This window comes from Microcebus murinus, chromosome 22 (genome assembly GCF_040939455.1).
Source record: "Microcebus murinus isolate Inina chromosome 22, M.murinus_Inina_mat1.0, whole genome shotgun sequence".
NCBI lineage: Eukaryota > Metazoa > Chordata > Mammalia > Primates > Cheirogaleidae > Microcebus > Microcebus murinus.
In genome coordinates this window covers 4,932,191-4,957,093 of record NC_134125.1, presented here as the reverse complement: position 1 = coordinate 4,957,093, position 24,903 = coordinate 4,932,191, and the positions used below count along the sequence as shown (strand labels likewise).

At 46.5% G+C, this 24,903-nt stretch overlaps 2 protein-coding genes across 2 annotated transcripts in view; both read left to right on the top strand.

The window, feature by feature from the left end:
* The window catches only part of ATP6V0A2 (ATPase H+ transporting V0 subunit a2), a 34,753-nt gene extending 29,800 nt beyond the window's left edge, over positions 1-4,953 (top strand). Inside the window, exons 19-20 of the mRNA XM_012782165.3 lie at positions 298-469; positions 1,445-4,953. Coding sequence (XP_012637619.2) covers positions 298-469; positions 1,445-1,550 — 278 coding nt within the window. The 3' untranslated portion in view covers positions 1,551-4,953. The remainder of the gene's footprint in view (positions 1-297; positions 470-1,444) is intronic.
* A 449-nt stretch (positions 4,954-5,402) lies between these two features.
* DNAH10 (dynein axonemal heavy chain 10) overlaps positions 5,403-24,903 on the top strand; it is a 123,332-nt gene continuing 103,831 nt past the window's right edge. Inside the window, exons 1-10 of the mRNA XM_075996477.1 lie at positions 5,403-5,674; positions 9,308-9,556; positions 10,543-10,643; positions 11,811-11,919; positions 17,092-17,207; positions 17,396-17,615; positions 19,812-19,969; positions 20,665-20,895; positions 22,343-22,533; positions 23,695-23,893. Coding sequence (XP_075852592.1) covers positions 5,461-5,674; positions 9,308-9,556; positions 10,543-10,643; positions 11,811-11,919; positions 17,092-17,207; positions 17,396-17,615; positions 19,812-19,969; positions 20,665-20,895; positions 22,343-22,533; positions 23,695-23,893 — 1,788 coding nt within the window. The 5' untranslated portion in view covers positions 5,403-5,460. The remainder of the gene's footprint in view (positions 5,675-9,307; positions 9,557-10,542; positions 10,644-11,810; positions 11,920-17,091; positions 17,208-17,395; positions 17,616-19,811; positions 19,970-20,664; positions 20,896-22,342; positions 22,534-23,694; positions 23,894-24,903) is intronic.

The following is a 24,903-nucleotide window of genomic DNA, read 5'->3' as shown; positions in this document are numbered from 1 at the left end:
AGTTAGCCTGTTGGCCAGAGCTGGGACCAGAGGTCTGGCTCCCGCTGCCGGGGCCAGTGCTGCCCCAGGACAGCGCTAACCCGACCCCTGTCTGGGCCAAGATCACCCGTTGCTAGGAAGGCCTCTGCTTTCTCTGGAATGCCAAGTCTTCCTCAGTGTTGAAGACGATTAAGGAGCTGGGTAACTTTTACATGAGAAGCAGGTTACATACGTGATACACACGTGTGTATGTTATTTTATGGGATGACAGCTCAGAGATGAACGTAATGACAGTGAGCTCTGTGGATCCCTTTTCAGAGCTGTCCGATGTGCTGTGGGCCATGCTGATGCGCGTGGGCCTCCGCGTGGACACCGCGTTTGGGGTCTTGCTGCTGCTCCCGGTGATCGCGCTCTTTGCAGTGTTGACCATTTTCATCCTTTTGATCATGGAAGGGCTTTCTGCGTTTCTTCACGCCATACGCCTCCATTGGTGAGTTTGAGATTTAGCCTTGGGACTGTTATTTATTTTTATTTTTTGAGACAGAGTCTCGCTTTGTTGCCTGGGCTAGAGTGAGTGCCGTGACGTCAGCCTAGCTCACAGCAACCTCAAACTCCTGGGCTCAAGCGATCCTCCTGCCTCAGCCTCCCAAGTAGCTGGGACTACAGGCATGTGCCACCATGCCCAGCTAATTTTTTCTATATATTTTTAGTTGGCCAAATTAATTTCTTTTTATTCATAGTAGAGACGGGGTCTCACTCTTGCTCAGGCTGGTTTCGAACTCCTGACCTCGAGCAATCCACCTGCCTTAGCCTCCCAGAGTGCTAGGATTACAGGCGTGAGCCACTGCACCCAGCCTGGGACTGTTATTTAAAAAAATATAACCCTGCCCCCCTAAATATACAGAACTCCCCAAAAATCTAATGCTTGATGTAGGCTAGCTCTTTCCTTCCTGCCTTTGGGATCTGTATTCAGATTTTCTGAGTTAAAATTGTATTTTGTTTCTGAACTGTTACCACGGTTCATGCTTGCAAGTTTTTGCTTACAGACATATAGTTGCAGATGTTTTATACTTAGTTCACTTTGGGACTGACAGGTTGCTTTATCTTACTGCAAAATACTTCTTATGTATTTGTGTTTCACAGTATATATCAAATTACTTCTCTGTGCATTCAATCTCCTCAGTGGAGAGAGTGGTTCCAGTTACTTGAGTGTGTGCCTCTGTCTGTCTGGCGGTGTGACAGAGGTGGCCTGATGCATCCGTGAAAGTTCCCGTTACACACTGGGACAGCCAGCATGGGAGCAGGAGGTGTTTATCGAAGTAAAAATATTTGTACTAAGAGCATGTTATAGAATGAAGCAATTCCAGCCCAGTAATATTTTTTTTTTAACACATAAATGTTGTTTTAAGAAACAGCAGTGTTGTTTCACAATCTTCCATTAGTAACATGAATTTTCTTTTTTTAGGGTAGAATTTCAGAACAAATTCTACGTTGGTGCAGGCACCAAATTTGTTCCTTTCTCATTCCGCCTACTTTCATCCAAGTTCAACACGAACGACAGTGTGGAATGATCATCCTGCTGTACCCAGCCCGCTTTCGAGTTTATGGAGAAGTATCATGTTATAGAATTTCACTTACGTCAAACTTGTGATAGGAAAAATTCCGTCTTCATTGATTGCCTTATGATATAGCCAAATAATTCTGTAAGATATACCTCTTCCTCCTATGTTAAATATTTTGTATAGTTTACCAATTTCAGGTATATAAATTTCTTTTGGTTTTTATGATGAGCAAATAGAAGTTTATGCCAACTGTTATGTTAAAGTTGTTTTTTAAAATATAGTATTGGGGGAGAGAAGCCAATTTTGGATGGCTAATTAAAAAATGGTCTTAGATACTTGATTCCTTTAAACTTTATTAAAAAAAACAAAGTTATTCTGTCACCTGAAGTTGTCAGATAATATTTTCCAACTGCTGAGTAGGCATGATTTTTAAAAAAATTTAATGACGGATTATCAAGAGATTCACATTTATTCTGCTTGATTAAAAAATATGCAAATGTTTTTTACATATGCTCTCTAGAATAACAAGTAGAGGATTCTTTCTACAATTTTGTTTTAATAATTCCAGGAAATGGGATAAAATATTATAAAACATACAACAAATGGTTATCCCATTTGTATATTTTTTTAAAGACTCTTATCCTGTTACCCTTTCATAAAACCAATTACGATCATTGTATGTTTGGAAAGATAAACTGTATACTGAGCCTTAAAACCCAGTTTGATTGTAGAAGATCTAGTAGGAATATAAAATTTGAACTTAGTGACCAGCTTGGCTGATGTTACCGAACAAAAAGGATTTATACTGAGTGAAGGAAGGGTAAAAAGTAGTATTTTGTATATTTTTTATAACAAAATATAAAGATATTTTACCACGAAGAGATTGCACTTATCCTTGAAAACAGTTTAATTATAATTTTTTATTTTCAGACTATTTCTAAATAAAGGTCTGATAAAGGCATTTAGAGTTAATTTAAACCTTCAAACACTATTTGGATCAGTTGAAAACTATTAATCTTACTGCGCCATTAATTTATAATCCTTCATTTAAATTCATCTATTCACTTGACATTTAGTTTTATGTGAATTTGAGTGAGTTTTATTGAATGTTTTGATCTATACTGTAATCTTGTAAATTGTGTTCATTTTTCATATTTTACTTTAATTGATTTTAGGTAATTATTTTCACTTCCTTAAAATTTCAAGTAACACATGTTAAAGGCCCATCTGCCCCCCTACTCCTTCATCCTGCTTAGTAGTGGAGACTTCGGCGCTTTCACGACAAGCGACATTATGGCAGCACTGCGTTTAAGGAGATCTTTGCAGGTAGTTTCAAGGCCTGTTTGGGAGAGGCATGAGCTGAACAACATCGGACATACCCGTGACTCTAAAGTAAACCTTTTTAATTACAGTGAAGACTCTGTGCTGCTACTTGATGAGAGGTTGCCCATGGCCACTTTGGACTTCCAGCCTTTTGTCCCTCACATTAAGTTATCACACATAAAACAGTGCTGATGAAACTCTTGGAAATGATTTTGCTCTCAAAGTTAGGTTTCCCCAGAAAGGTGTAATGTTGGGCGCTTCTTTTCGGGGAGTGTGAAATCCAGGTAATGCTGTTCAGATTTCAAGGTTGTTTTTTCACCTGATGTCCCCCACAAGCTGCCATTTCCCTTACTTTCCTCCAAGGATCTGTCATAAAAACAGTAGTAACTACTTCATCCCTAGGAAACCCAAGACCTCATTCAGGGCACTATTAGTTGATTAGTAAATGAGGGACCCAGCGTCCGTCTGCTGGAATCTTTTTTTTTTGAGACAGAGTCTCGCTTTGTTGCCCAGGCTAGAGTGAGTGCCGTGGCATCAGCCTAGCTCACAGCAACCTCAAAGTCCTGGGCTCAAACAATCCTGCTGCCTCAGCGTCCTGAGTAGCTGGGACTACAGGCATGCGCTACCATGCCCGGCTAATTTTTTCTATATATATTAGTTGGCCAATTAATTTCTTTTTATTTATGGTAGAGATGGGGTCTCACTCTTGCTCAGGCTGGTTTTGCACTCCTGACCTCGAGCAATCTGCCTGCCTTAGCCTCCCAGAGTGCTAGGATTACAGGTGTGACCCACCGCGACCGGCCTCGTCCACTGGAATCTCTTACTGCTCCCCGCTGGTAATTGCCATGGGCGCCATGCTAACATCCTAATGAACAGCTTTTACCAGGATGCAGAACAGGGCAAAGCATCCTTTTCCAGTTGGAATCTGCGTGATGGTTATGCAGAATGTAATTATGTGAAAAGCAATTTAATCGTCCTAACTTTTGTGAAAGAACTCTCTGGAAATAGTTTGATATGGTATCTTGTAGACACCAGGGGAAATTTTATTTCTTTATAAAGCTGGTCGGCTCTGATGTGCTCCCAGAATGGTTGCTCTTGTTTTGTTTTGAAGCAATTTGCTAGAACCTATGATGCATCCAGTTTTTAAGACGTTTTTCATTCCCTTGACGGCAGATACCCAGAGGAAAGATGGTCAGTGTCTGGATGATGCTGGATATCTCTTTATTTTCCTAAAGATAAATATCGTGACAGCTACAGTTTCGGTTTTCATTCAGACATTTATTGCCATATGTTAATAAAAGCGCAAGGGATTTCTGCAGTAAAATAGAATTGGATTTCATCTCGCCAGGGTGGAGACACCAGTGGAGACAGTCAGTTAAGGACCACAAAGGGTGCTCTTCGAGGGACCAGGGGTTGTGCTGAGCCCTGGGGACTTGCTGTCCTGGACAGGACTTTGAAAAGACTCCTCTTTCACCGAATGCTGCTCCGTCCTCATTTCCGAAATGGGTATTTTATAACATTCTGGCCTCAGTGTTCAACTTGCAGTAGTTTAGTAAGAAATAGAATATCTATAGCAATAGGTAACTGGTGATGCTTATGAATTAAGTATTCAGACATTTTAGGGCCTGGTTCATTTTGGAAAACAAACAAAAAAATAACATCTACACCTGTTCTGCAGCCTGCATTTAAAAACAAATTTCTCTATTAAAACTTTGAAGCCTGGTTTGCTTGCATGCCATATGGAATATCTCCAAGAAGGTTATTAAGAAATCTTAATTCAAGATGATGGAAATAAGGCAGTTCGGAGTAATACTTTTCCTACAGTCAAGCTACTAATGCTGAGATTGGGTTTAGAATTTTAAGAAATACTTAGAACATTCCACTTGTTCCTTGATGGGAAAATCTAACAAGAAGGTTAGGTTGTAAGCATCAGCCTCAGCATCTAGGGCCTCAGCTCCTCTTGAGAAGAAAGGACGGTGAACAAGTTCGCATTTTGCTCCACAAATGCATGAAAGGACAAATTGCATCTTCCTATCAGTATTGAACTTCCTTTTACTAATGACAAATAAATATATCTATATTTTTAAAACGGGTGTTTTGCTTTATTATGCTTTGAAAGCCAGAGAACTCTGCTCCTCCCTTCCCTGATTTTGTGCCCTCGGGGACCCTCCCCCGCGTGAACTTGCTTCTCCTCGGTCTTTGCTCGGCTTCTGTGTCCTTCTGAGACTGTGTCCTTCTGCCTCTGCCTCCGCTTGGCCGCTGTCCCCTCCTGCCATGATCTTGTCTCTCACCTCCCTTGCCTCGGCTTCCTTGTCTGCAAGGTGGGCACGCACCCTGCAGGCGGGGGTGTGGGGGGGAGTGGGGTGGGGGGGGGTGGGAGAATTTGGAGGTCAGCTCTTGGCCCTGCGGGTTCCGCCCCCGCAGCCGAGGGGGCTCGCCACCGCCTGCACGCGCTCACTTCCCAGGGAACACAGGCGCGCTCCCGGGTCCGCGAGCGCGAGGCACGTGGTGACAGCCGTTGCCCGGGCGCCCGTTGCTAGGAGCGCGTTGTCACGGACGCCGCTGGGCGCCGGCTCCGTCTGCCCGGCGCTGCGCCATGGACGACTTGCGGGTGCTGTGGATGCGCGACCGTGTGTACACGGCCTTCGGCCTCAGCGACCCGCAGATCTTCGAGGAGCTGCTGAACCGCAACGATGGCGAGGGCGAGGACACCGTCCTGCACTTCCTCAACCAGCGGAGCGACGAGGAGGGCGCCGCCACGCTCTTCTTCTACCTCACCGTGGTGCCCGAGGAGGTGGAGGTGGAGATGGGTGAGCCCGCCGCCTGGCGCTTCCTGCCGCCGCCACTTGCTGCCACTGGCAGAACCCGGGACTGCAGCAGCCTGGTCCTCCCGGGGGCTTAACTGGCACCGAAGGGGTTAAGTAACCCGCCCAAGGCCACGTGGGTGGTGGTATTCACTGTCTGGTGACACGCAGTGGCCCGCTGGTACCCCGGCTCTCTTTGGTGGCCTGCAGGGCCTCAGGGAATTAGAAGAGCACCCCTTTCTATTTCTGGAGGCTCCTCGTGTGCTAAAAAGTAAAGTTATGCCAAAGCAAGGCTTTGAAACATTACAGTAGATTTAAAATGCTTATGTTGCATAAGGCAGCATCTTTAATACCGAAAAATGACAGCGACTGGGTGCCCAGACCGTCTGTGGGGGGGGGGCCTCCCCAGTGGGTAGGCCTGCCCACTCGGAAAGGCCAGGGACTCAGAGAGGAGGGAGCACAGGCTTGAAGGAGGGGAGGCAGGACAGAGTGGGGGACGTGGGACAGGAACATGCAGGGAAGGACACAGAAAAAGTTGGCTAGTTGCTGCAGCATGGGGACAGCTGTCCTGAACTCCTGCCATGTCTGTAGCAGCCTCCAGTCCATGAGGCCTGTGGGTCCCACGTTGGGCCTCTCACAGGTGGGGATGGTGGGGCAATGATATTTTAAGACACTAGGCACATTCATTTATTTTATTTAGTTTATTCCCCCCTCCCCCCCCCCTTTTTTTTTAGAGACAGGGTCTTGCTCTGTAGCCCAGGCTGGAGTGCACTGGTGTGATCTTAGATCTCTGTAACCTTGAACTCTTGGGTCTGAGTAGCTGGAACTACAGGCATTTACCACCATACCTGGCTAATTGTAAAAAAATTTTTGAAGAGTTGGGCTCTTGCTGTGTTGTCCAGGCTGGTCTCAAATTCCTGGGTTTAAGCAATCCTCCCACCTTGACTTCCCAAAGTGCTGAGATTACAGGTATGAGCCACCATATTCATTTATTTTAGGTGTGAATTCTTTATATGCACAAAATAATACAGGTATTCATTGTAAAGAAATCCAAAACCACAGATAAACAACAATAACAAATTGCCAGCGGCACCCATAGACATGACCACATGATAATTTTTTGGAATCTCACCTTCCAGTCTCTTACTCCCCTGGGCAGACCTGTGGACCTGGACATTAATTACATTGTAGCGGGACCTTGAATTTAGGCTCTTCCATTTATCATCAAGTGAAATTGTGGAAATAAAAATACATGAACGGGGCCGGGCGTGGTGGTTCACGCCTGTAATCCCAGCACTCTGGGAGGCCGAGGCAGGCAGATCACTCAAAGTCAGGAGTTCAAAACCAGCCTGAGCAAGAGTGAGACTCTGTATCCACTATAAATAGAAAGAAATTAATTGGCCAACTGAAAATACATAGAAAAAATTAGCCAGGCATGGTGGCACATGCCTGTAGTCCCAGTTACTTGGGAGGCTGAGGCAGGAGCATCACTTGAGCCCAGGAGTTTGAGGTTGCTGTGAGCTAGGCTGACGCCACGGCATTCTAGCCCAGGCAACGGAGTGAGACTGTCTCAAAAAATAGAAAAAAAAAAATACACGAATGGGATTGACCACTCAACATGCACCACAGTTTCGGTAACCTGGATTTTGTATACTTTAAAAAAATTATACCAAGACCCTAAAAAGTACATGTGACTTGAACCGCTTGCAGAAGCCCTAGCAGGGTAGCTGTTTTCTGCTCTGTGTTTGCTAGCACATGTTTAGCCGAAATGTCTTCTGGTTGGATGTCCCTATCCTTTGTGGAAGCAGAATTCAGTCTCACTTCAGAGAGTAATTCCTGGACCCACTAAAGGGTGCTCAGAGATCCCTATCATCTGTGACCTGTTTCTGGCTACCTTTGCCCCTGGTCTTCCTCTCTGTTTCTGGCTCTTTCCTGCTGTCACTGTATGGTGAGAAGCCACCATGCCTGGAGGTGCCAGGTGGCACTGGGTGTTGGGCTCTGGCTAGGTGGGGAGAGGGGACCTCCTCTCCAATTCTGTGTCTCTCATTGTCACTGCCTGCCTATTAGGCCCACAGGTTCGCAAACACCCCCGAACAGCTTTAGGGGGATTCTGGTCTGTCCAAAGGACTTTCAGCGAGGTGGCGTGTCCTTTCATTCCTTTTTTCTGCCCCTCCCCTGGTCAAGACTTCTCTTTACTCCCAGTTAACAGTGCTAGGAGTGAGATAGGGAGATAACTGGGGACGAGGTGAGGACAGAGGTGTCCTTGGTGGTAGCAGGTAGCTCAGGAGGCTGTTCTAGCAGGCGTGCATGTGGTCTTTCTTGAAATAAAATGGAATCATACTGCACGTATCATTTAATAACTTGCTCACATTTCAAAAAATTACACAGGTATTGGCGGATACATGGTCTCTAAAAAATTCACATAACATAGAATTATATAAAGTAAAAAGTGAAAAAGCAGCACTTCACCATCCCTTAAGCCTAAATCCTATTCCTATGGGTAACCACTCCCATTCCTATGGGTAACCACTGTTATTAGTTTGGTGTTGTACCCTGTTGGCTCTTTTTCCAAATATCTATCTACCTACCTGTCTATCTCCCTACCTCTCTTTCTAAATCTCTATCTATCTGTTTGTCTACCTACCTATCTATGTCTGTCTGTCTGTAACTATATATAATGATATTTCCAATGATAATATATAGGTACATATGTGGTTGCTAAAACTGTAAATAAAATTGTACCATACTTATTGTTTTGTGACTCCCCCTCCCCAGCAACATATCTTGGAGATTTGTTCATGTCAATACCTACAGATCTACCTAACGCTATCAATTTTAAATATATACACGTATGGTATTTGACTTACCCATTCCCCAATTGATTGACATTTAGCATTTTTAGAGTATTTCATTCTACAAACAATGTAACAATATCCGTCTATCTTCAGCTTTGTGTACTTCTGTAGGCTAGATGTATGAAAGTGGTGTTGGTGCGGTAATGCCTGTACTCGTTTCCAATTTGGGCCGGGGCGGTCCTGGCAAACGGTCCTCCAGAAAGGCCCTGCCTATCACACTCCAGCGACAGTGGGTGAGATGCCTGTTTCCCAACAGCCTTGCTGACATTGGATGTTGTCACAGTTTTAGATTTTTGCCAGCATCATAGATGAAGAGCAGATGCATGTCCTGACTCTGTTCACATTTATATTTATATAAATGTTAGTGGAGTTGAGCCTCTTTTTCCCTTCAGTTTTTTATTATGGCAACATACATGTAACACACACTTTACCATCTTAGCCATTTTTAAGTGTGCAGCTCAGCGCAATTAAATGCATTCATAATGTTGTGCAACCACGAGCCTCTTTTTCAGGCTTCTTGGTCATTTATGTTTCCTCTGGGCTGGTGGTGACTCTGTGATCCTTCTCGTTTCCTTCATCTCTGGGCAGAATTTGTACAAACCTTCCTTGCGGTCACCAGAAGCCGGCTGCAGTGACAGGCGCCTTTCCCTATGACGGTGGCATGCATGGGTCTTCGGTGGGCCGCGCCCCGACCCCTCGGCTCCACGGAAAGCAAACATAGCGGGTGTTTCGTGCAGTGAAAAATGACATTTTATCTTTTCTTTTCATGTGTGTGGCTTTAAAGAAATCGAGACACCTACTGACTTCGAAGAGGAAGACGCGGAAGAAGAGACAGCTTACCAGAGACTGTACTATGCGGATAAGGATAAATCGGTTTATCAGAAAGCGGACTATGCGGATAAGGATAGATCGGCTTATCAGAAAGTGGACTACGCAGATAAGGATAGATCGGCTTATCAGAGAGTGGACTACGCAGATAAGGATAGATCAGCTTATCAGAGAGCGGACTACGTGGATAGGGATAGATCTCGAGGTGCGGTGGTGAGGAGCACGGGGTGGGCAGGGCAGGGGGAGCCCACCCTGGGTGCAGGGCGCTCACCGCCACAAGGCCCTGGGTTCCTGCTGTCCCTCGGTGCCAGGTATAAGGGAAACTGCTGGCTTGGTGACAGATACACATAGTAGTTTCCCAGGGCTGTCATCAGGAGTCACCACCGACTTTGTACTGTTAGGAATGAGAACTATCATGTATATTTCACAGAGCCCACAGAGCCCTGGTTTTTTTTTTTTTTTTTTTTTTTTGAGACAGAGTCTCACTCTGTTCCCTGGGCCATGGTGCCATGGTGTCAGCCTAGCTCACAGCAACCTCAAACTCCTGGGCTCAAGCAAGCGATTCTCCTGCCTCAGCCTCCTGAGTAGCTGGGACTATAGGCATGTGCCACCACGCCCGGCTAATTTTTCTATTTTTAGTAGACATGGGGTCTTGATCTTGCTCAGGCTGGTCTCCTACTCCTGAGCTCAAGCCATCCTCCTGCCTCGGCCTCCCAGAGTGCTATGATCACAGGCATGAGCCACTGTGCCCGGCCAAGATGTGATCATTTTATTTAGACTACTTTTCTTTTTGTCCCTCATGAGTCTCATAGTGAAAAAGGTGTAAATGCAAACAGGTTAGCCATCCTCATCTTAATGATAAACTCCTTTTAAAGTAGAAATCTCAGAGAAGCCACATGTTGGACCCTGTAGCTGGAAAACCACACAGACACACACGCACACACACACACACACACACACACACACACACACACAATTTTTGATGGATGACCTGTGAAAAACACAGCCCAACTCTCTTCAGTTATAATGTACGTCAAGCCTTCATTTGTAAAATATGTCCGTGTAGCTAATGGATAACATGCCTTTTGAATCAAATATGCTGTTACACAAAATGCAGGCCTGCCTGATCTTGACAATAGGAAACCTAACTTTCTCATTATTTCATCTTACATTTGGAATAATGTCTTGCAGGGAAGAGTATTGTGCAGAAAAGTGCTTCTGTTGGTCAACGTTTAACCAGCCTAGACAATGAAGACATAGACAAAGAGACTTCAGAAAAACTCCCCACCAAAGTACGCACGGCCCTTGGTCTTCTTTGCTGGGGTAATGGGATGCTGCTGCCCGCTGGGGGTCCGGGGGATGGACACAGTCCCTCCAAGGGACTCATTGTTTTGGAGTGGAGATTATAGGACCCCGTGTTAAGGGCCCTCAAGACCGCTCTCAGCTTTAGTGCTCGGCTAGAAGGACTTACAGGACCCAGAAAAGCTGTTATACTCACCGTTCTCATTTATCCCAGTGAAAGAGTGCAAATTAGCATCAGCAAAGGTGCACAGGGTGGAGGCCAGGACAAAGCAGGTGCACATTGTCCTCTCCCAGTGACGCTGCAGGGCTGGTGCTTAGTTCTCCCAGTAACCAGTGGGTGATAACTTGCACAGAGTATCGCCAACCAGGGAGGCTCACCCAAGCCTCAGTGTCAGGGTTTGTGTTGGGGGACAGTCACGCAGGCATGGAGCATCCACACGCTGACGTCAGTTACTCAGCTTCCCCAGCCCTCAGCCCCCAGCCTCCACCTCCACCCCAGAGGTCGAACTGCGACAAGCGTGACCTGACCAGGATTCCAGGCAAAAATAAAACAGGCATTCACCATGAATCAAGCAGTTAGCAAAAACAACCTGGCTTAGCCCAAAACCCCAGCTATGCAGAGACACTCACACCAGGCAGGACATTCCAGAAGCTTAGTTGTCACCCCGGAGCCAGTCAGAGACCAGGCCTGAAGACATCTGGGGATGTGGGGGTTTGGACAACCCAGGCCTGCTGAGTGAACGCTTTCTTGCAAAAATCCCAGGGGTGGTGTTTAAGACTAGGATGTCAGCATTCAGCCTGGCCTGTGCTTAGTGAAATTGTACTTAATTGCTTCATGAATATGAAACAGAATTCAGACCTGCTTTGTTGCAAGGTCTGGCCTAGCAAAGCTCTGTCTGGACTTTTTCCAGGTCAGTTTATTGGGACCTGGCTGTGCTGGCCAGTCGACAGAGGGGTCAGGTGTAGAGGTCTAAGTCTGGGTGCATTGTGGTCCCTCATTGTAGTCCCCCAGTTCCTATTGTCTGGCTGTGGCTGTGTCATGCGGAAGTGAGATCTGCCCCTGCGCTGAGAAGAGACCTCAGGCGCACCTGAGTCTTAGGGCCTTCGGATGAATAAATGTATCTCAGGAATGACAGCTTTTGTTCCCCGTGTTTCAGAGGCTTGTGCAGATCATCGTGGACAAGGTGTACCTCCACATGCTGTGCACGCCTGTTCCTGAGGAGTTTCTGGACCAGAACATAGTATTTTTTCTCCGAAATACCAAAGGTATATTTCTGCTGTGTGTGTGTGTGTGTGTGTGTTGGGGGGCGGGTTATGTGTGGACATACGTGTGTGCATGATTCTTTCTCTTACGTTTTCTTGAGAACATAACTTTTTTTTTATTTTTTATTTTTTTATTTCAGCATATTATGGGGGTACAAATGTTAAGGTTATGTATATCGCCGATGCCCCCCTCCCCCCTCGAGTCAGAGCTTCAAGCGTGACCATCCCCCCAACGTTGCACATCTTACTCATTGTGTTTGTATATACCCATCCGCCCTACCCTCTCCCACCCGCCTGACACCCGATAAATGTTATTCCTATATGTCCACTTAGGTGTTGATCCATTAATACCAATTTGCTGGTGAGTACATGTGGTGCTTATTTTTCCATTCTTGAGATACTTCACTTAGTAGAATGGGTTCCAGCTCTATCCAGGAATATACAAGAGGTGCTAGATCACCATTGTTTCTTAAAGCTGAATAGTACCCCATGGTATACATATACCACATTTTATTAATCCACTCATGAATTGATGGGCACTTGGGTTGCTTCCACAACTTTGCAATTGTTAATTGTGCTGCTATAAACATTCGAGTGCAGGTGTCTTTTTCATAAAGTGACTTTTGATCTTTTGCGTAGATGCCCAGTAGTGGAATTGCTGGATCAAATGGTAGATCTACTTGTATCGCTTTGAGGTATCTCTATATTGCTTTCCACAGAGGTTGAACTAGTTTGCAGTCCCACCAGCAGTGTAAGAATGTTGCTATCTCTCTGCATCCACGCCAACATTTATTGTTTGGGGACTTTTTGATAAAGGCCATTGTCACTGGAGTTAAGTGATATCTCATTGTGGTTTTGATTTGCATTTCCCTGATGATTAGAGATGTTGAGCATTTTTTCATATGTTTGTTGGCCTTTATTCTGAGAAGTTTCTGTTCATGTCCTTTGCCCATTTTCTGATAGGGTTGTTTGATTTTTTTTCTTGCTGATTTTCCTGAGTTCTAAATAGATTCTAGTTATCAGCCCTTTATCGGATGTAGCTTGTGAAAATTTTCTCCCATTCTGTAGGTTGTCTGTTTGCTCTCTTGACAGTTTCTTTGGCTGTGCAGAAGCTTTTTAATTTGATCAGGTCCCATTTATATATTTTTGTTGCTGCTGTGATTGCCTTTGGGGTCTTCTTCATAAATTCTTTGCCTAGACTAATGTCTAGAAGAGTATTTTCAACATTTTCTTCTAGAATTCTGATAGTTTCACACCTAATGTTCAAGTCTGTTACCCAGCATGAGTTGATTTTTGTGAGAGGTGAAAGATGTGGGTCTTGTTTCAGTCCTCTACATGTGGCTATCCAGTTTTCCCAGCACCATTTATTGAATAAGGATTCTTTTCCCCAGTGTATGTTTTTGTCTGCTTTGTTGAAGATTAGTTGGCTATATGAGGATGGTTTTATATCTGGGTTCTCTGTTCTGTTCCACTGGTCAATGTCCCTGATCTTGTGCCAGTGCAAAGCTGTTTTAATTACTGTAGCTTTGTAGTATAGTTTGAAATCTGGTAAACTGATACCTCTTATTTTGTTTTTATTGCCTAGGATTGATTTTGCTATACAGGGTCTTCTCTGGTTCCATATGAAGCATAAAACTATTTTTTCTATATCTGTGAAAAATGATGATGGTATTTTAATAGGGATTGGATTGACTCTGTAGGTCACTTTGGGTAGTATAGACATTTTAACAATGTTGATTCTGCTGACCCTTGAGCATAGTATATTCTTCCTGTTTACATCCTCTGCTATTTCTTTTTCAGTGTTTCATAGTTCTCCCTGTAGAGGTCTTTTACCTCCTTAGTTAAATGTATTCCTAGGTGCTTTATTTTCTTTGTTGGTATTTTGAAGGGAATTGAGTCTTTGATTTGGTTCTCACTTGTACTGTTGTTGGCATATATGAATGCCTCTGATTTCTGTGTATTGATTTTGTATCCTGAGACTTTACCAAATTCATTTATCAATTCAAGGAGTCTCTTGGTTGAATCCTTGGGGTTTTCTAGGTATAATATCATGTCATCGGCAAAGAGAGAGAGTTTGATCTCTTCTGCTCCCATTTGGATGCCCTTAATTCTGCTCTCTTGTCTGATTGCTGTAGCCAGGACTTCCAGCACTATGTTGAACAGAAGTGGAGATAGTAGGAAACCTTGTCTTGTTCCAGTTGTAAGTGGGAATGATTTCAATTTTTCCCCATTCAGTATGATATTGGCTGTGGGTTTGTCATATATGGCTTGTACCATTTTTAGGTAAGCCCTATCTATGCCTATTTTGTTGAGCGTTCTTTTTTTTTTTTTTTTTTTTTTTTTGAGACAGAGTCTCACTTTGTTGTCCAGGCTAGAGTGAGTGCCGTGGCGTCAGCCTAGCTCACAGCAACCTCAAACTCCTGGGCTCGAGTGATCCTTCTGCCTCAGCCTCCCGAGTAGCTGGGACTACAGGCATGTGCCACTATGCCCGGCTAATTTTTTATATATATATATCAGTTGGCCAATTAATTTCTTTCTGTTTATAGTAGAGACGGGGTCTCGCTCTTGCTCAGGCTGGTTTTGAACTCCTGACCTTGAGCAATCCGCCCGCCTCGGCCTCCCAAGAGCTAGGATTACAGGCGTGAGCCACAGCGCCCGGCCTGTTGAGCGTTCTTATCATAAAAGGGTGTTGAATTTTGTCAAATGCTTTTTCTGCGTCTATTGAGAGGATCAGATGGTTTGTTTTTGCTTCTGTTTATGTGGTGAATTACATTTATAGATTTGCATATGTTGAACCATCCCTGCATCCCTGGGATGAAGCCCACTTGGTTGCGATGGATTATTTTCTTGGCAAGCACCTGGATTCGATTGGCTAGGATTTTGGTGAGAATTTTTGCGTCTATATTCATAAGGGATATTGGTCTTTAGTTTTCTTTTTTTTAGAGAACATAACTTTTTATGAATAGAGTTGGTCCTCATTTTTCCTGGATTCTTTACTTGTGACTTCGCCTACTTGTTGGCTCGCGTCTGCCCGTAACCCCTCGGGCGACACTGGCGGTACATTCGAGGCCGTTCACGGACGTGGGCAGAGGGGGGAGAAATTTGAGTCTCCCAGGGCTTCGTGTTCCCAGATGAATCTGAACAAGACGACATTCTGCCTTCCTGTGTCTGCTCTCATCCTGTGAGCAGGTGTCCTTCTCATGACCGATTTAGTGCCATACTTCCTGCATTTTTGTGCTTTTTGGTGGTGATTTTGCTGCTTTAAATGGCCCCTGAGTATAGCGTGCAGGTGTTGTGTGTGTTCCTAAGGGCCAGGAGGCTGCAGTGTGCCTCATGGAGAAAGCAGGGAAGCTTTGTTCAGGTACGCACAATCGAGCAGTTTTCCATGAGTTCAATGTCAACGAGTCGATGCTGTATATTAAATATGGTGTCTTTAAACAAGCGCATATGGACAAAGTTGGGTGTCGATGGGTTGATGCATGGTGGTGCCCAGCGACTCACAGGACCCGGCGCTGTGTTTGCGCTGGGAGCAACGGTTCAGCCTTCCGATTCTGCGCTCGGTCATGGGGACCTTATAGAATGTCACTACCAGGAACAACAACAACCGACCGTACGTTCTTGACTCTACTCATAACAATCAGAGGAAGATTCCAAGCCAGCGTTATTCATTTATAAGAAGAGTTTTTGTGGGCTTCTCTGAGTGGCTGTGCAGTTTAAAATGCAGGTGCCACTCGGAGGCCAAGTTCATCGTGCAGGGTCACTTTTTGGGCATTCCCACGGCACTCTGTCCTGTCTGAGTACCCCCCAACTCTTGCTGAACCCCCTTCAGAGCAGCATTCACAGCAAAGCGGAGGCCCGGGGTGGGCGGCACCGGTCTCTGGCCTGACTTCAGTGCCGGTCGATCTCGTTCTACTTGTATTTTCCGCAGTAATCTTTTGCTCATGTCTATGTCCCCTTCTTTCCCACACTGGCTTCCTACGTAGTCCTTTACAACCAATTCCAGTGAAGAGTGTTTGATATAAGGAAACGTGTTCCGCGAGCGATGGTGCATCTCTCCGAGGACTCGGGGAAAGGCGTGATGACTGAAACGCATGACATAATGTCCCTAGCTGGTGGATTTGTGGTGCTCCTGTTTTGCGGTCCCATTAGATGGAGGGAGGAGTCTGAGGCCCCTTTGCACTGTCTGCTGTGTGGCTGGTGCTTGGCTGGGTGAAGTGAACACGCATGAAATAAAGCCCGGGTGTTGGGAGGGCAGGCTGCCACCAAATGTGCCCTTTTAGAAACCCCGTGACTCAAAAGATGCTTTGGTGACATGAACCGGGGAGCAGTTGGGAGTGGAGACGGGCAGAACCAGTGTCTGAGCGGGGGGTTGGTGGGGCTGGAGGAGGAATCACAGACAGGGCGGCTTAGACCTCGATTTAGTTCTCGTGGTTCTGGGTGCCGGGAACTCCAAGTTCAAGGTGCCGGCAGATACGATATCTGGTGAGCGCCTCTCCCTGGTCCACGGATAGCGCTTCTCCTGTCCCTGCACGGTGGGGAGCACAGAGGGAGTGGGATCAAGCCCTAGTGTCCCTCTTACAAGGAACTAATCCCATTGTGCCCCTCCCAGCCTAATCACCTCACACACCCCCACCTCCTAACACCGTCACATTGGGGATTCGACGATGCATTTTGGGCCATTCAGGCCATAGCAGCACGGAACCCAGCAAGCATGTCCAGGCAACCCCAGTTATTTCTGTTGTTGCCCAGCTTTGGACACTGCAGTTGGCTGATGTGTGCAGCTCCTGGGCACTGCTTGTAATGATCCGTGAACCACAGGGTTGGCCAGGTGCAGCGGCTCACCCCTGGAATCCCAGCTCTTTGAGAGGCCGAGGCAGGAGGATCGCTTGAGCCCAGGAGTTTGAGGCTGCAGTGAGCTATGATGACACCAGTGCACTGAATGAGACCATGTCTTAAAAAAAAAAAAAAAAAAAAAAAGAACCACAGTGTGTTGTATTTATTTCAGCTTCTCAGAGGCCCAGGGATTCATTTAAACACAAAAAAGCATCTATTCTGAGTCTGTGACCAGAGCTTGGCTGTGCCGAGACGTGAGCAGAAGGAGATTTCTGCACCCTCGGAAGGGCTGGCTGTCGGCCACTCCCGCTCTGATCTCGTGTCTGGTCTGTTTCTCCTCAGAGGCGGTCGCCGAAGCTACTGACATGAAGGAGGCGATGGAAATGATGCCTGAAACGCTGGAGTATGGAATCATAAATGCTCACGTGCTTCATTTCCTGAGGGATATCATATGTCAGGTAATACGGGGAAAGGAGGAAATCCCGGCATTTCTGAGATTACGGCCACGTGATGCGTGTATTCCACAAACAGGTCGTGGGCACATTTATACCTCAATATAACAGAGTATTCAAGGCCGCAGGCAACGTAAGGACCCGAGTTACCGAAAATGACATCGGGTGATTGCATCCTTAACTTGGCATTGCAGGTTTTCTTGCCAGCGTTGTCCTTCAATCAGCACAAGATGGACTCGACCCTGGGCCAGGCACCTAGAGAGTTCTCTGATGCCTCTAGGTTTGACATGGACCTCCCCAGCGTGCCCGGGGAGCCCGTGGAGTACCACAGCATCCAGTTAATACGGGATGAATTTTTAATGAACCTTCAGAAATTTGCAAACGGTATTCAAAGAACCGTGCAGCAACTGGAAGGTAGGGTTCCGTTTTCCTCCTCTTGAGTTAAGAAGGCAATGTAGGCATTCGGGAGCTTTTTGGTTTTAATTGATAATAGTTCTTGTTTACATGCTTCTGTGCGTGAAAGAAACTGAGCTCATCATTATTATAAGAGACACAAAAAGGAACAGTGCAATCTTTTGTCTTCAAGTATCTTAGAATCCAGTGCCTAAGGAACTAGGGCAGGACAAGGGGCTTAAGAAAAGTATTAAGGTCTGTAGGGTTTGGAAGAGGGAGACCAAGCTGGGGAAATCAAGGAGAGCTTCATGGAGGAGGTGGCGTTGGACCTCATCTGAAAGTTGCACTCAGCAGCTGACGTTGTATGGAGCTGGTCTGCACCTCGTTCGATGGGGTGGGCCAGAGTCCCAGAGCCTGGGTCCGGAGGAGAATGTGTGTCTCGGGAAGAGAACAGGGAGGCCGGCAGGCTGGCTTGGTGAGGAAGCTGAGTCTCACGTGGTGGCTGCATTTTTAGGGTCTTGCATTGTGAAAAGACAGAAGAGCCTTTATCAGCAAGACGATGAAGGCTCGTGAAATGGGATTGCTGTTCTAGGAAAATAACCTTTTTTCTTCCTTAAAAGTAAAATTTGACAAGCCCCACTTTGTACACATGTGGAGATCCAAACCTTTTATAACATGTTACGGGATGTTTTTTGGGGCTTCTGTTTAGAATGTTCTTTTCTCCCCCACGGGAAGCACGCTTTCTCTTTCCTCGTCTCTTGTACCTGTTTTCCAGTATTTCTGCGTAGTGTTTTCCTTTCTTTCCCCTTTCTTGTGCTCCTGGAATCAGGATAACACAGCAGAGCTGTAAAGAGTTGTTTCTTATTATCTTAAACACGATCGTATGTCTTGTCCTAGGTGTAAAAAGGTAGCTGAATGAAAAATACATTTGTGTTTTAGATAAAACACTGGCAGGAAATACCTTAAAATGTTATCAGTGACTGTCACTGACTAGGATATGAAAATAAGATGGTTTTTCTTTTTTTTTACAATCAGTATATACTATTTAAAAAATCAGAAAAGCAAGTGAATTAATATTCTATAAGAGGGTTCAGAATGTTATGGCCAAATCTGACCCACTGCCTGTTTGTAATGGTCTATGGGCTACAAATAGTGTTTTTAATGTTAAATGGTTACATTTTTAGTGGCTATATAAACACCTACATTCTGTCTTTGATTTTGCCTCTTGGCCTGCAATATCTGAAATATTTACTGTTTGGCCTTTTGAGAAAAGTTTGCTAACCCCTGTTCTATAATATTGTGGGGAAGAAGTTTGTTTTTGTTTATGGGACATTTACTAATAGCTTTTTGTTGGTTATTGGCTGTTAATTTAAAGAGCTCTTTTATTCTTTTCTTCAAGATGCATACTATCATAAATGCCAGGTAATCTGTTGCAGGGAGAGTTTTTTTTTTCTTCATGCAGTGAAAGGCAACAGAGTGAGTTTTTAAAATAAGTATGTTATACACACACACACATACACATATATATATATATTATATAATCTTTCTTTTTTTATGCAGCTTTTCCCTATTTGTCTTTGTTTCCTCTTATTAAAATTCCTATTGGACAGATGGGTATAGATTTTGTTTCTTATCTCTTCTATTTTCCATCTTTTTGTCTTTGCATTCTGCCTTCCTGGAGTGTTCCTCAGCTTCCCAACCTCGGGTTGATAGTTCAGATCTCATATTCTCACACCTCATATTCTCTGACTGTGCCTTTTTCATAGCATCCTATTCTTGTTTGATGGATGCAACATTATCTCAAATCTCTGAGACAAAAAGTTGGGATTTCTTTTTGGAAATTTCCCCCTTTTCTTTGTATTACCTGAATTTCCTCTCAGGTCATTTCCCCCCTGATTTATCTTTGACTGTCTGTTTCATCCTGAAGATCATCTCACATATCTGTTCAGTTGTGGTTGTCTGTTCAAACTTTTAAAAATGGAAGTCACTAGGTTGTAAATTCGGGAACATCTTGAGTAACTAAATCATCATCACGGAGCTTAACAATTATCTAAAATGTTTTGATTGCATTCTAATGAAAGAGAATGAGATAGGGACATTATTGGGACAATGCATGTGTCAGAGCTTGTACTGCTGTATGGAGAGAAACTGGAACATTACTGTTTTAGAGTCATTTTTCCTGAGCCAGTGGCTGACTGGCCATCTTTGTCCTACTAGGTGAGATCAAGTTGGAAATGCCGAGCATCAGTGTGGAGGGAGAGCTGTCTGACCTGGCAGCTGACGCGGAGATCGTTGAGCTCCTGGAGCAATGTGTGATAAACTGGCTGAGCCAGATATCTGCTGCTGTCCAGGACCAGCTGAAGAAGACGCCTCAGGTAATTTGTGCAGGGTTCAAAGATACCTGATCCAGGCTGTGCTCACCACGCTAACAGCCAAGAGACCAAGGGTCTGTATGTTCTGGCCTTTTTCTTACTGTTTTGTCACTTCCTTAAAACATCCAAGTAAACATGCCCAAGACATCATTCTTGGGCTCTCTGATGTTAGTATACCAGATTCCTGCCTGCATTGATAGACTTAACACCGTGTGTCAGTCATGATGCCCGGGCTGCCAGAAACATAAAACCCAACTCACCTGGATCAAATAAGAAAGAGTATTTCTTGCCCCACATAACCAAAACGTCCAGAGGCAGGGCTGGCTTCAGGTATGGTTTGATCAGGACTCTAGCTGAGTTTCCCTGTGAATCTCTTGGTTCTAGCCTCTTCTCTGGGAGGTGAGGGGGCTTCTTCCTCGGGCTGGCTTCCCTCACAGTAGCAACTTGCAGCAGTTTGTGGCCCCACGGCCACAGACCGCATTGTCCAGAGAAAGGCCGCATGTCTTTGCCTCTCGTTCCCAGCCGGCGCCCTGAGACATTCACTCTGATTGCGCCATCCGAGATCGGAAGGCCACCTCTGGAGGCCCTGTATGGACCAGAGCCATAGGGGAGGAAGGAACAAGTGCCGAAGAAACTGCCGCGGGTGTCTGCTTCACACTAAGGATGCGAGTTCTCTGTGTGTTCCTTTCGCCCCCCAGGGTCATGGCCCTCTGGCTGAAATTGAATTCTGGCGGGAAAGAAATGCAACCTTGAGTGCGCTTCATGAACAAACAAAGCTGCCAGTGGTCAGGAAAGTCTTGGATGTGATCAGGGAGGCGGACTCCATGATCATGGCCAACGTGCAGCCCGTGCTCACCGAGCTGTTCAAGCTCCACACGGAGGCCTCGGACAACGTGCGCTTCCTGTCCACCGTGGAGCGCCATTTCAAGGTAGGCCGGCGCGCGGCGCTGCGGAAAGTTGGCTCTGTCGGCGAGCTCTCACGTAACTCCCCTTTTTATTTCATTCAGTATTTAAAAACTGTGCTAAAATAGATATGGCATAGTATTTATCATCTTAACCACTTCCAAGTGCACGGTTCAGTGGCATAAATACATACGTGATGTCATGTCCACGTGGCACTATCCATAGCCAAGCCCATTTCGATCTTCCCAAACTGAAACTCTGTGGCTATTAAATGCCACCGCCCCCTTCCGGCCTCCCCCACGTCCCCTGTGATCTCTGTTCACCGTGCAGTCTCTTATGAACTTGACCGCTCCGGGGACTTCATACAAGTGGCATCACGCAGCATTTGTCCTTCCGTGTCCGGCTTCTGTCATGCAGCATAATGTTTTCAAGGTTTGCCCACGTTGTAGCTCGTGTCAGTGCCTCATTCCTTTTTTTTGGCTAAATAACGTTCCACCACGTGGATATGTTAACACTGCATTTTGTTTCTCCATCCATCCGTTGGTGGATAGTTGTCTGCACACTTTGGCTGTTACGAGCAATGCTGTTGTGAACGGCTGTGTGCAAGGTTTTGGGCGGACCCATGTTTTTAGGGACCCTTATGCCTGGGCGTGGAATAGCTGGGTCATGTGGTAGCTGTTTAACCTTCTGGGGAACTTCTAGACTGTTCTCCAAAGCGGTTGCCCCCATTACATTCTCATCAGCAATATGTGAGGTTTCCAGTTTTTCCACATTCTCACCAACACTTGCTACTGTCTGTCTTCTTGATGAAAGCCATTCTTGTGGGTAGGAAGTAGTGTCTCATTGTGATTTAGTTTGCATTTTGCTCATATTATTAGCTAGTGAGACAAAATGTGCTTAATGTGCTTCTTGCCAATTTCATATCTTTGCACATTGTTTTTTTGTCTTATTATTGATTTGTTAGAGTTCTACAAAAATTCTGAGTATCAATTTTTTATCAGCTGTATGATCTGCAGCATCCCAGTCTGCAGGTTATTTTTTTCACTTTCTTAACAACAACCACTGTGTTTGTCTCCGCATTTTGTGGGTCAGGAATTTGGGAAAACTTAGCTGGGTGGTTCATCTGGGCTTCCGAGACAACCGCGGGTGGTTGGGCCAGAGGACCCCTTTCCAAGGGGGCTCCTTTGCCTGCCTGTCTGGCACCCTTGGCATCTCCCCTCTACACAGTGTCTCACGCCCCAGGGCCCCTCCAGTGGTTGGGACATGGTAGAGCCTGTGGTTTCGGGGTAACAAAGTGGTCATGCTTCTTCCATGAATGGAGAAGAGTGAAAGTTCTCGTGCACCACACTATTTGCTCAAGCTGTGGGAGCGGCACAGCCGAGGTCTTGCACTGCTCTGTCTGTCTGTCTGTCTGTCTGTCTGTCTCTCTCTCTCTCTCTCTCTCTGACTCGCTCGCGCCCCCTCCCTGCTCAGAACATAACGCACGGCTCGAGCTTCCACGTGGTCCTGGACACCATCCCGTCCATGATGAGCGCCCTGCGGATGGTGTGGATCATCTCCCGGCACTACAACAAGGACGAGAGGATGATCCCGCTCATGGAACGCATCGCCTGGGAGATCGCCGAGCGCGTCTGCAAGGTGGTCAACCTGCGGACTCTGTTCCGGTGAGCAGCAGCAGCCTTTGTTTATTTATTGGATCTGAAGCAGCTTTGCTGAGCTGTAGTTCACCCACTGCGCCACTCTCCCATTTAAAATGTAGAATTGTAGCCGGGCGCGGTGGCTCACGCCTGTAATCCTAGCACTCTGGGAGGCCAAGGCGGGCGGATTGCTCGAGGTCAGGAGTTTGAAACTAGCCTGAACAAGAGCGAGACCCCGTCTCTACCAAAAATAGAAAGAAATTAATCGACCAACTAAAAATATATATACAAAATTTAGCCGGGCATGGTGGTGCACGCCTGTAGTCCCAGCTACTTGGGAGGCTGAGGCAGCAGAATCGCTTGAGCCTAGGAGTTTGAGGTTGCTGTGAGCTAGGCTGATGCCACGGCACTCAGTCTAGCCTGGGTAACAAAGTGAGACTCTGTCTCAAAAAAAAAAAAAAAAAAAAAAAGAATTGTGTGTCCGTCACCAAGGTCAATGTTAGAACATTTTAGAAGCCTTGTCCCTTGTAACGGTCCCTCCTAGCCTCCCCGCAAGGGACCCGTACACCTGGGGGCACACAGTATGGGAATCCTGTGACATGTGGCCTTTGGGGTCTGGCTTCTTTCACTCAGCACCACGTTTTCAAGGCTCGCTGATGTTGTAGACATATCAGTGCTCCTTTCCTCTTCATGGCCGAATAATACTCCATTGCATGGAGATGTGTGCATATAAAATTGTGTTTTAACTGGGACTTCCTTCCCCAGTTATACGTGGGGACACTGAGGCAGAGGGCCAGGGTGTCCGCAGTCCTGGAGCCCGGCCCCCTCAGATGGAACAGCCTTGGAAGATGTTGAGGGAGACAGAGAACTTCTTTCACTTTCTTAAAAAAGAAAATCCACATAGGGGAAATGGGTGCCCAAGTTGCGGCACTGCAGCCACCGCGGTTGACCTCCGGTCTGGGGCCCAAGGCCGCCCGCCCTCCCTGTACCAGAGAGAAAAGCCGCCAGGAGTGGCACAGGCTTGGGCGCCGGGTGGCAGCGCGGCAAAGCCTGCAGCTTGGCTCCTTGCCCCTGCATGCCATGAATCCAGGGAGGCTCCTGGGTTCGAACCCCCCATCCGGGTCACCTGCTCCCCTGGGGCCCTGCAGCCCTGCCCGGCACCCACCATGCCACCTCTTGGCTTTGCAGAGAAAACCGAACGAGCGCCCAGCACAAAACCTTGGAGGCCAAGAACACACTCAAGCTGTGGAAGAAAGCCTACTTTGACATCCGGGCCAAGATTGAGGCCTCGGGGAGAGAGGCTCGATGGGAGTTTGACCGGAAGCGGCTGTTCGAGAGGACAGATTACATGGCCTCCATCTGCCGGGACCTGTACGAAGTTCTCCAGGTAGAGCCCGGCCATCCAGCCAAGGAGAGTCTGGATCTGCCCAATGGGAAGCTCTTGGCTTTGTGACAGTGGACCCCTCCCTGCCAGGCAGAAGCTGGGGCTCAGGAAGGGCCTGGTGAAAGAACACACAGAATGTAGTAGAATGTGCCAGAATGCATCAGAGCACACCAGACCTTTGCAGCGTTTTCTTGTCTTTGGTAACATCCCTTCCTCCCCTCTGCCTTTAGGTTCCTTGGACCTCTTTGGCTGCTCCTTCTCCCTATTCTCTGCGAAGTCCCCCTCTGTCTTCCCAGCGCACGTTGGCATTCCTCAACGACAGTGCCCCTGCGTCCTTGTCCTAGATGTCTCGAGCTGGCCTAGACTCCCTTAGGGGCTTGCAGGACTCACGGTTCCACTAGAAGTCTCTGCTGGGGCAGCACAGTGCCCTGCGGAGCAGCAGACGGGCAGATTGCTGTCCCCTCCTCTGCCCACACACGCACACCCCTGCCGCATCACAAAACACTAGTTCAGACAGCAAATTACTAAGAATTTCCAGTTGGTAATAGCAGAGCCCTAACTCCAGCACAGGGCTCTTCTGAGCAAGCGTTGTGAGGCTGTGGTTGCGTGGAGCTTACCGTCCAGTGGAAGAGAAAGATGGTAGACTTCACTGTCACACGCCGCAGCTGAGGCAGATGCTATAGAAAGCACATTGAGGGTGCTCTGGCATGTGCACCAAAGGCCTGACCTGGTCTAGAAGGATCGTTCACAACAAAGGGATAATTAGTCACGAGTAGGAGCTAGTTAGCTTCCCACTGTGAGTGCAAAGGCCCTGCGGCAGAGAGGAGTGTGGACCTGAAGGAGGGTTGGGGTGGCTGGGGCAGAGCAGTCTGGGAAGAAGTTGGGGGACTAGGCAGGGGCAGAACTTGCGTGTCTTGCAGGCTACGTGAGGGCGCCTGGATCTTATCCCACGTGCAGTGGCATAGTACCAAAGGGCTTAGTCGAGGAGGAGGTTGCCCTCAGCGACTCTAGAC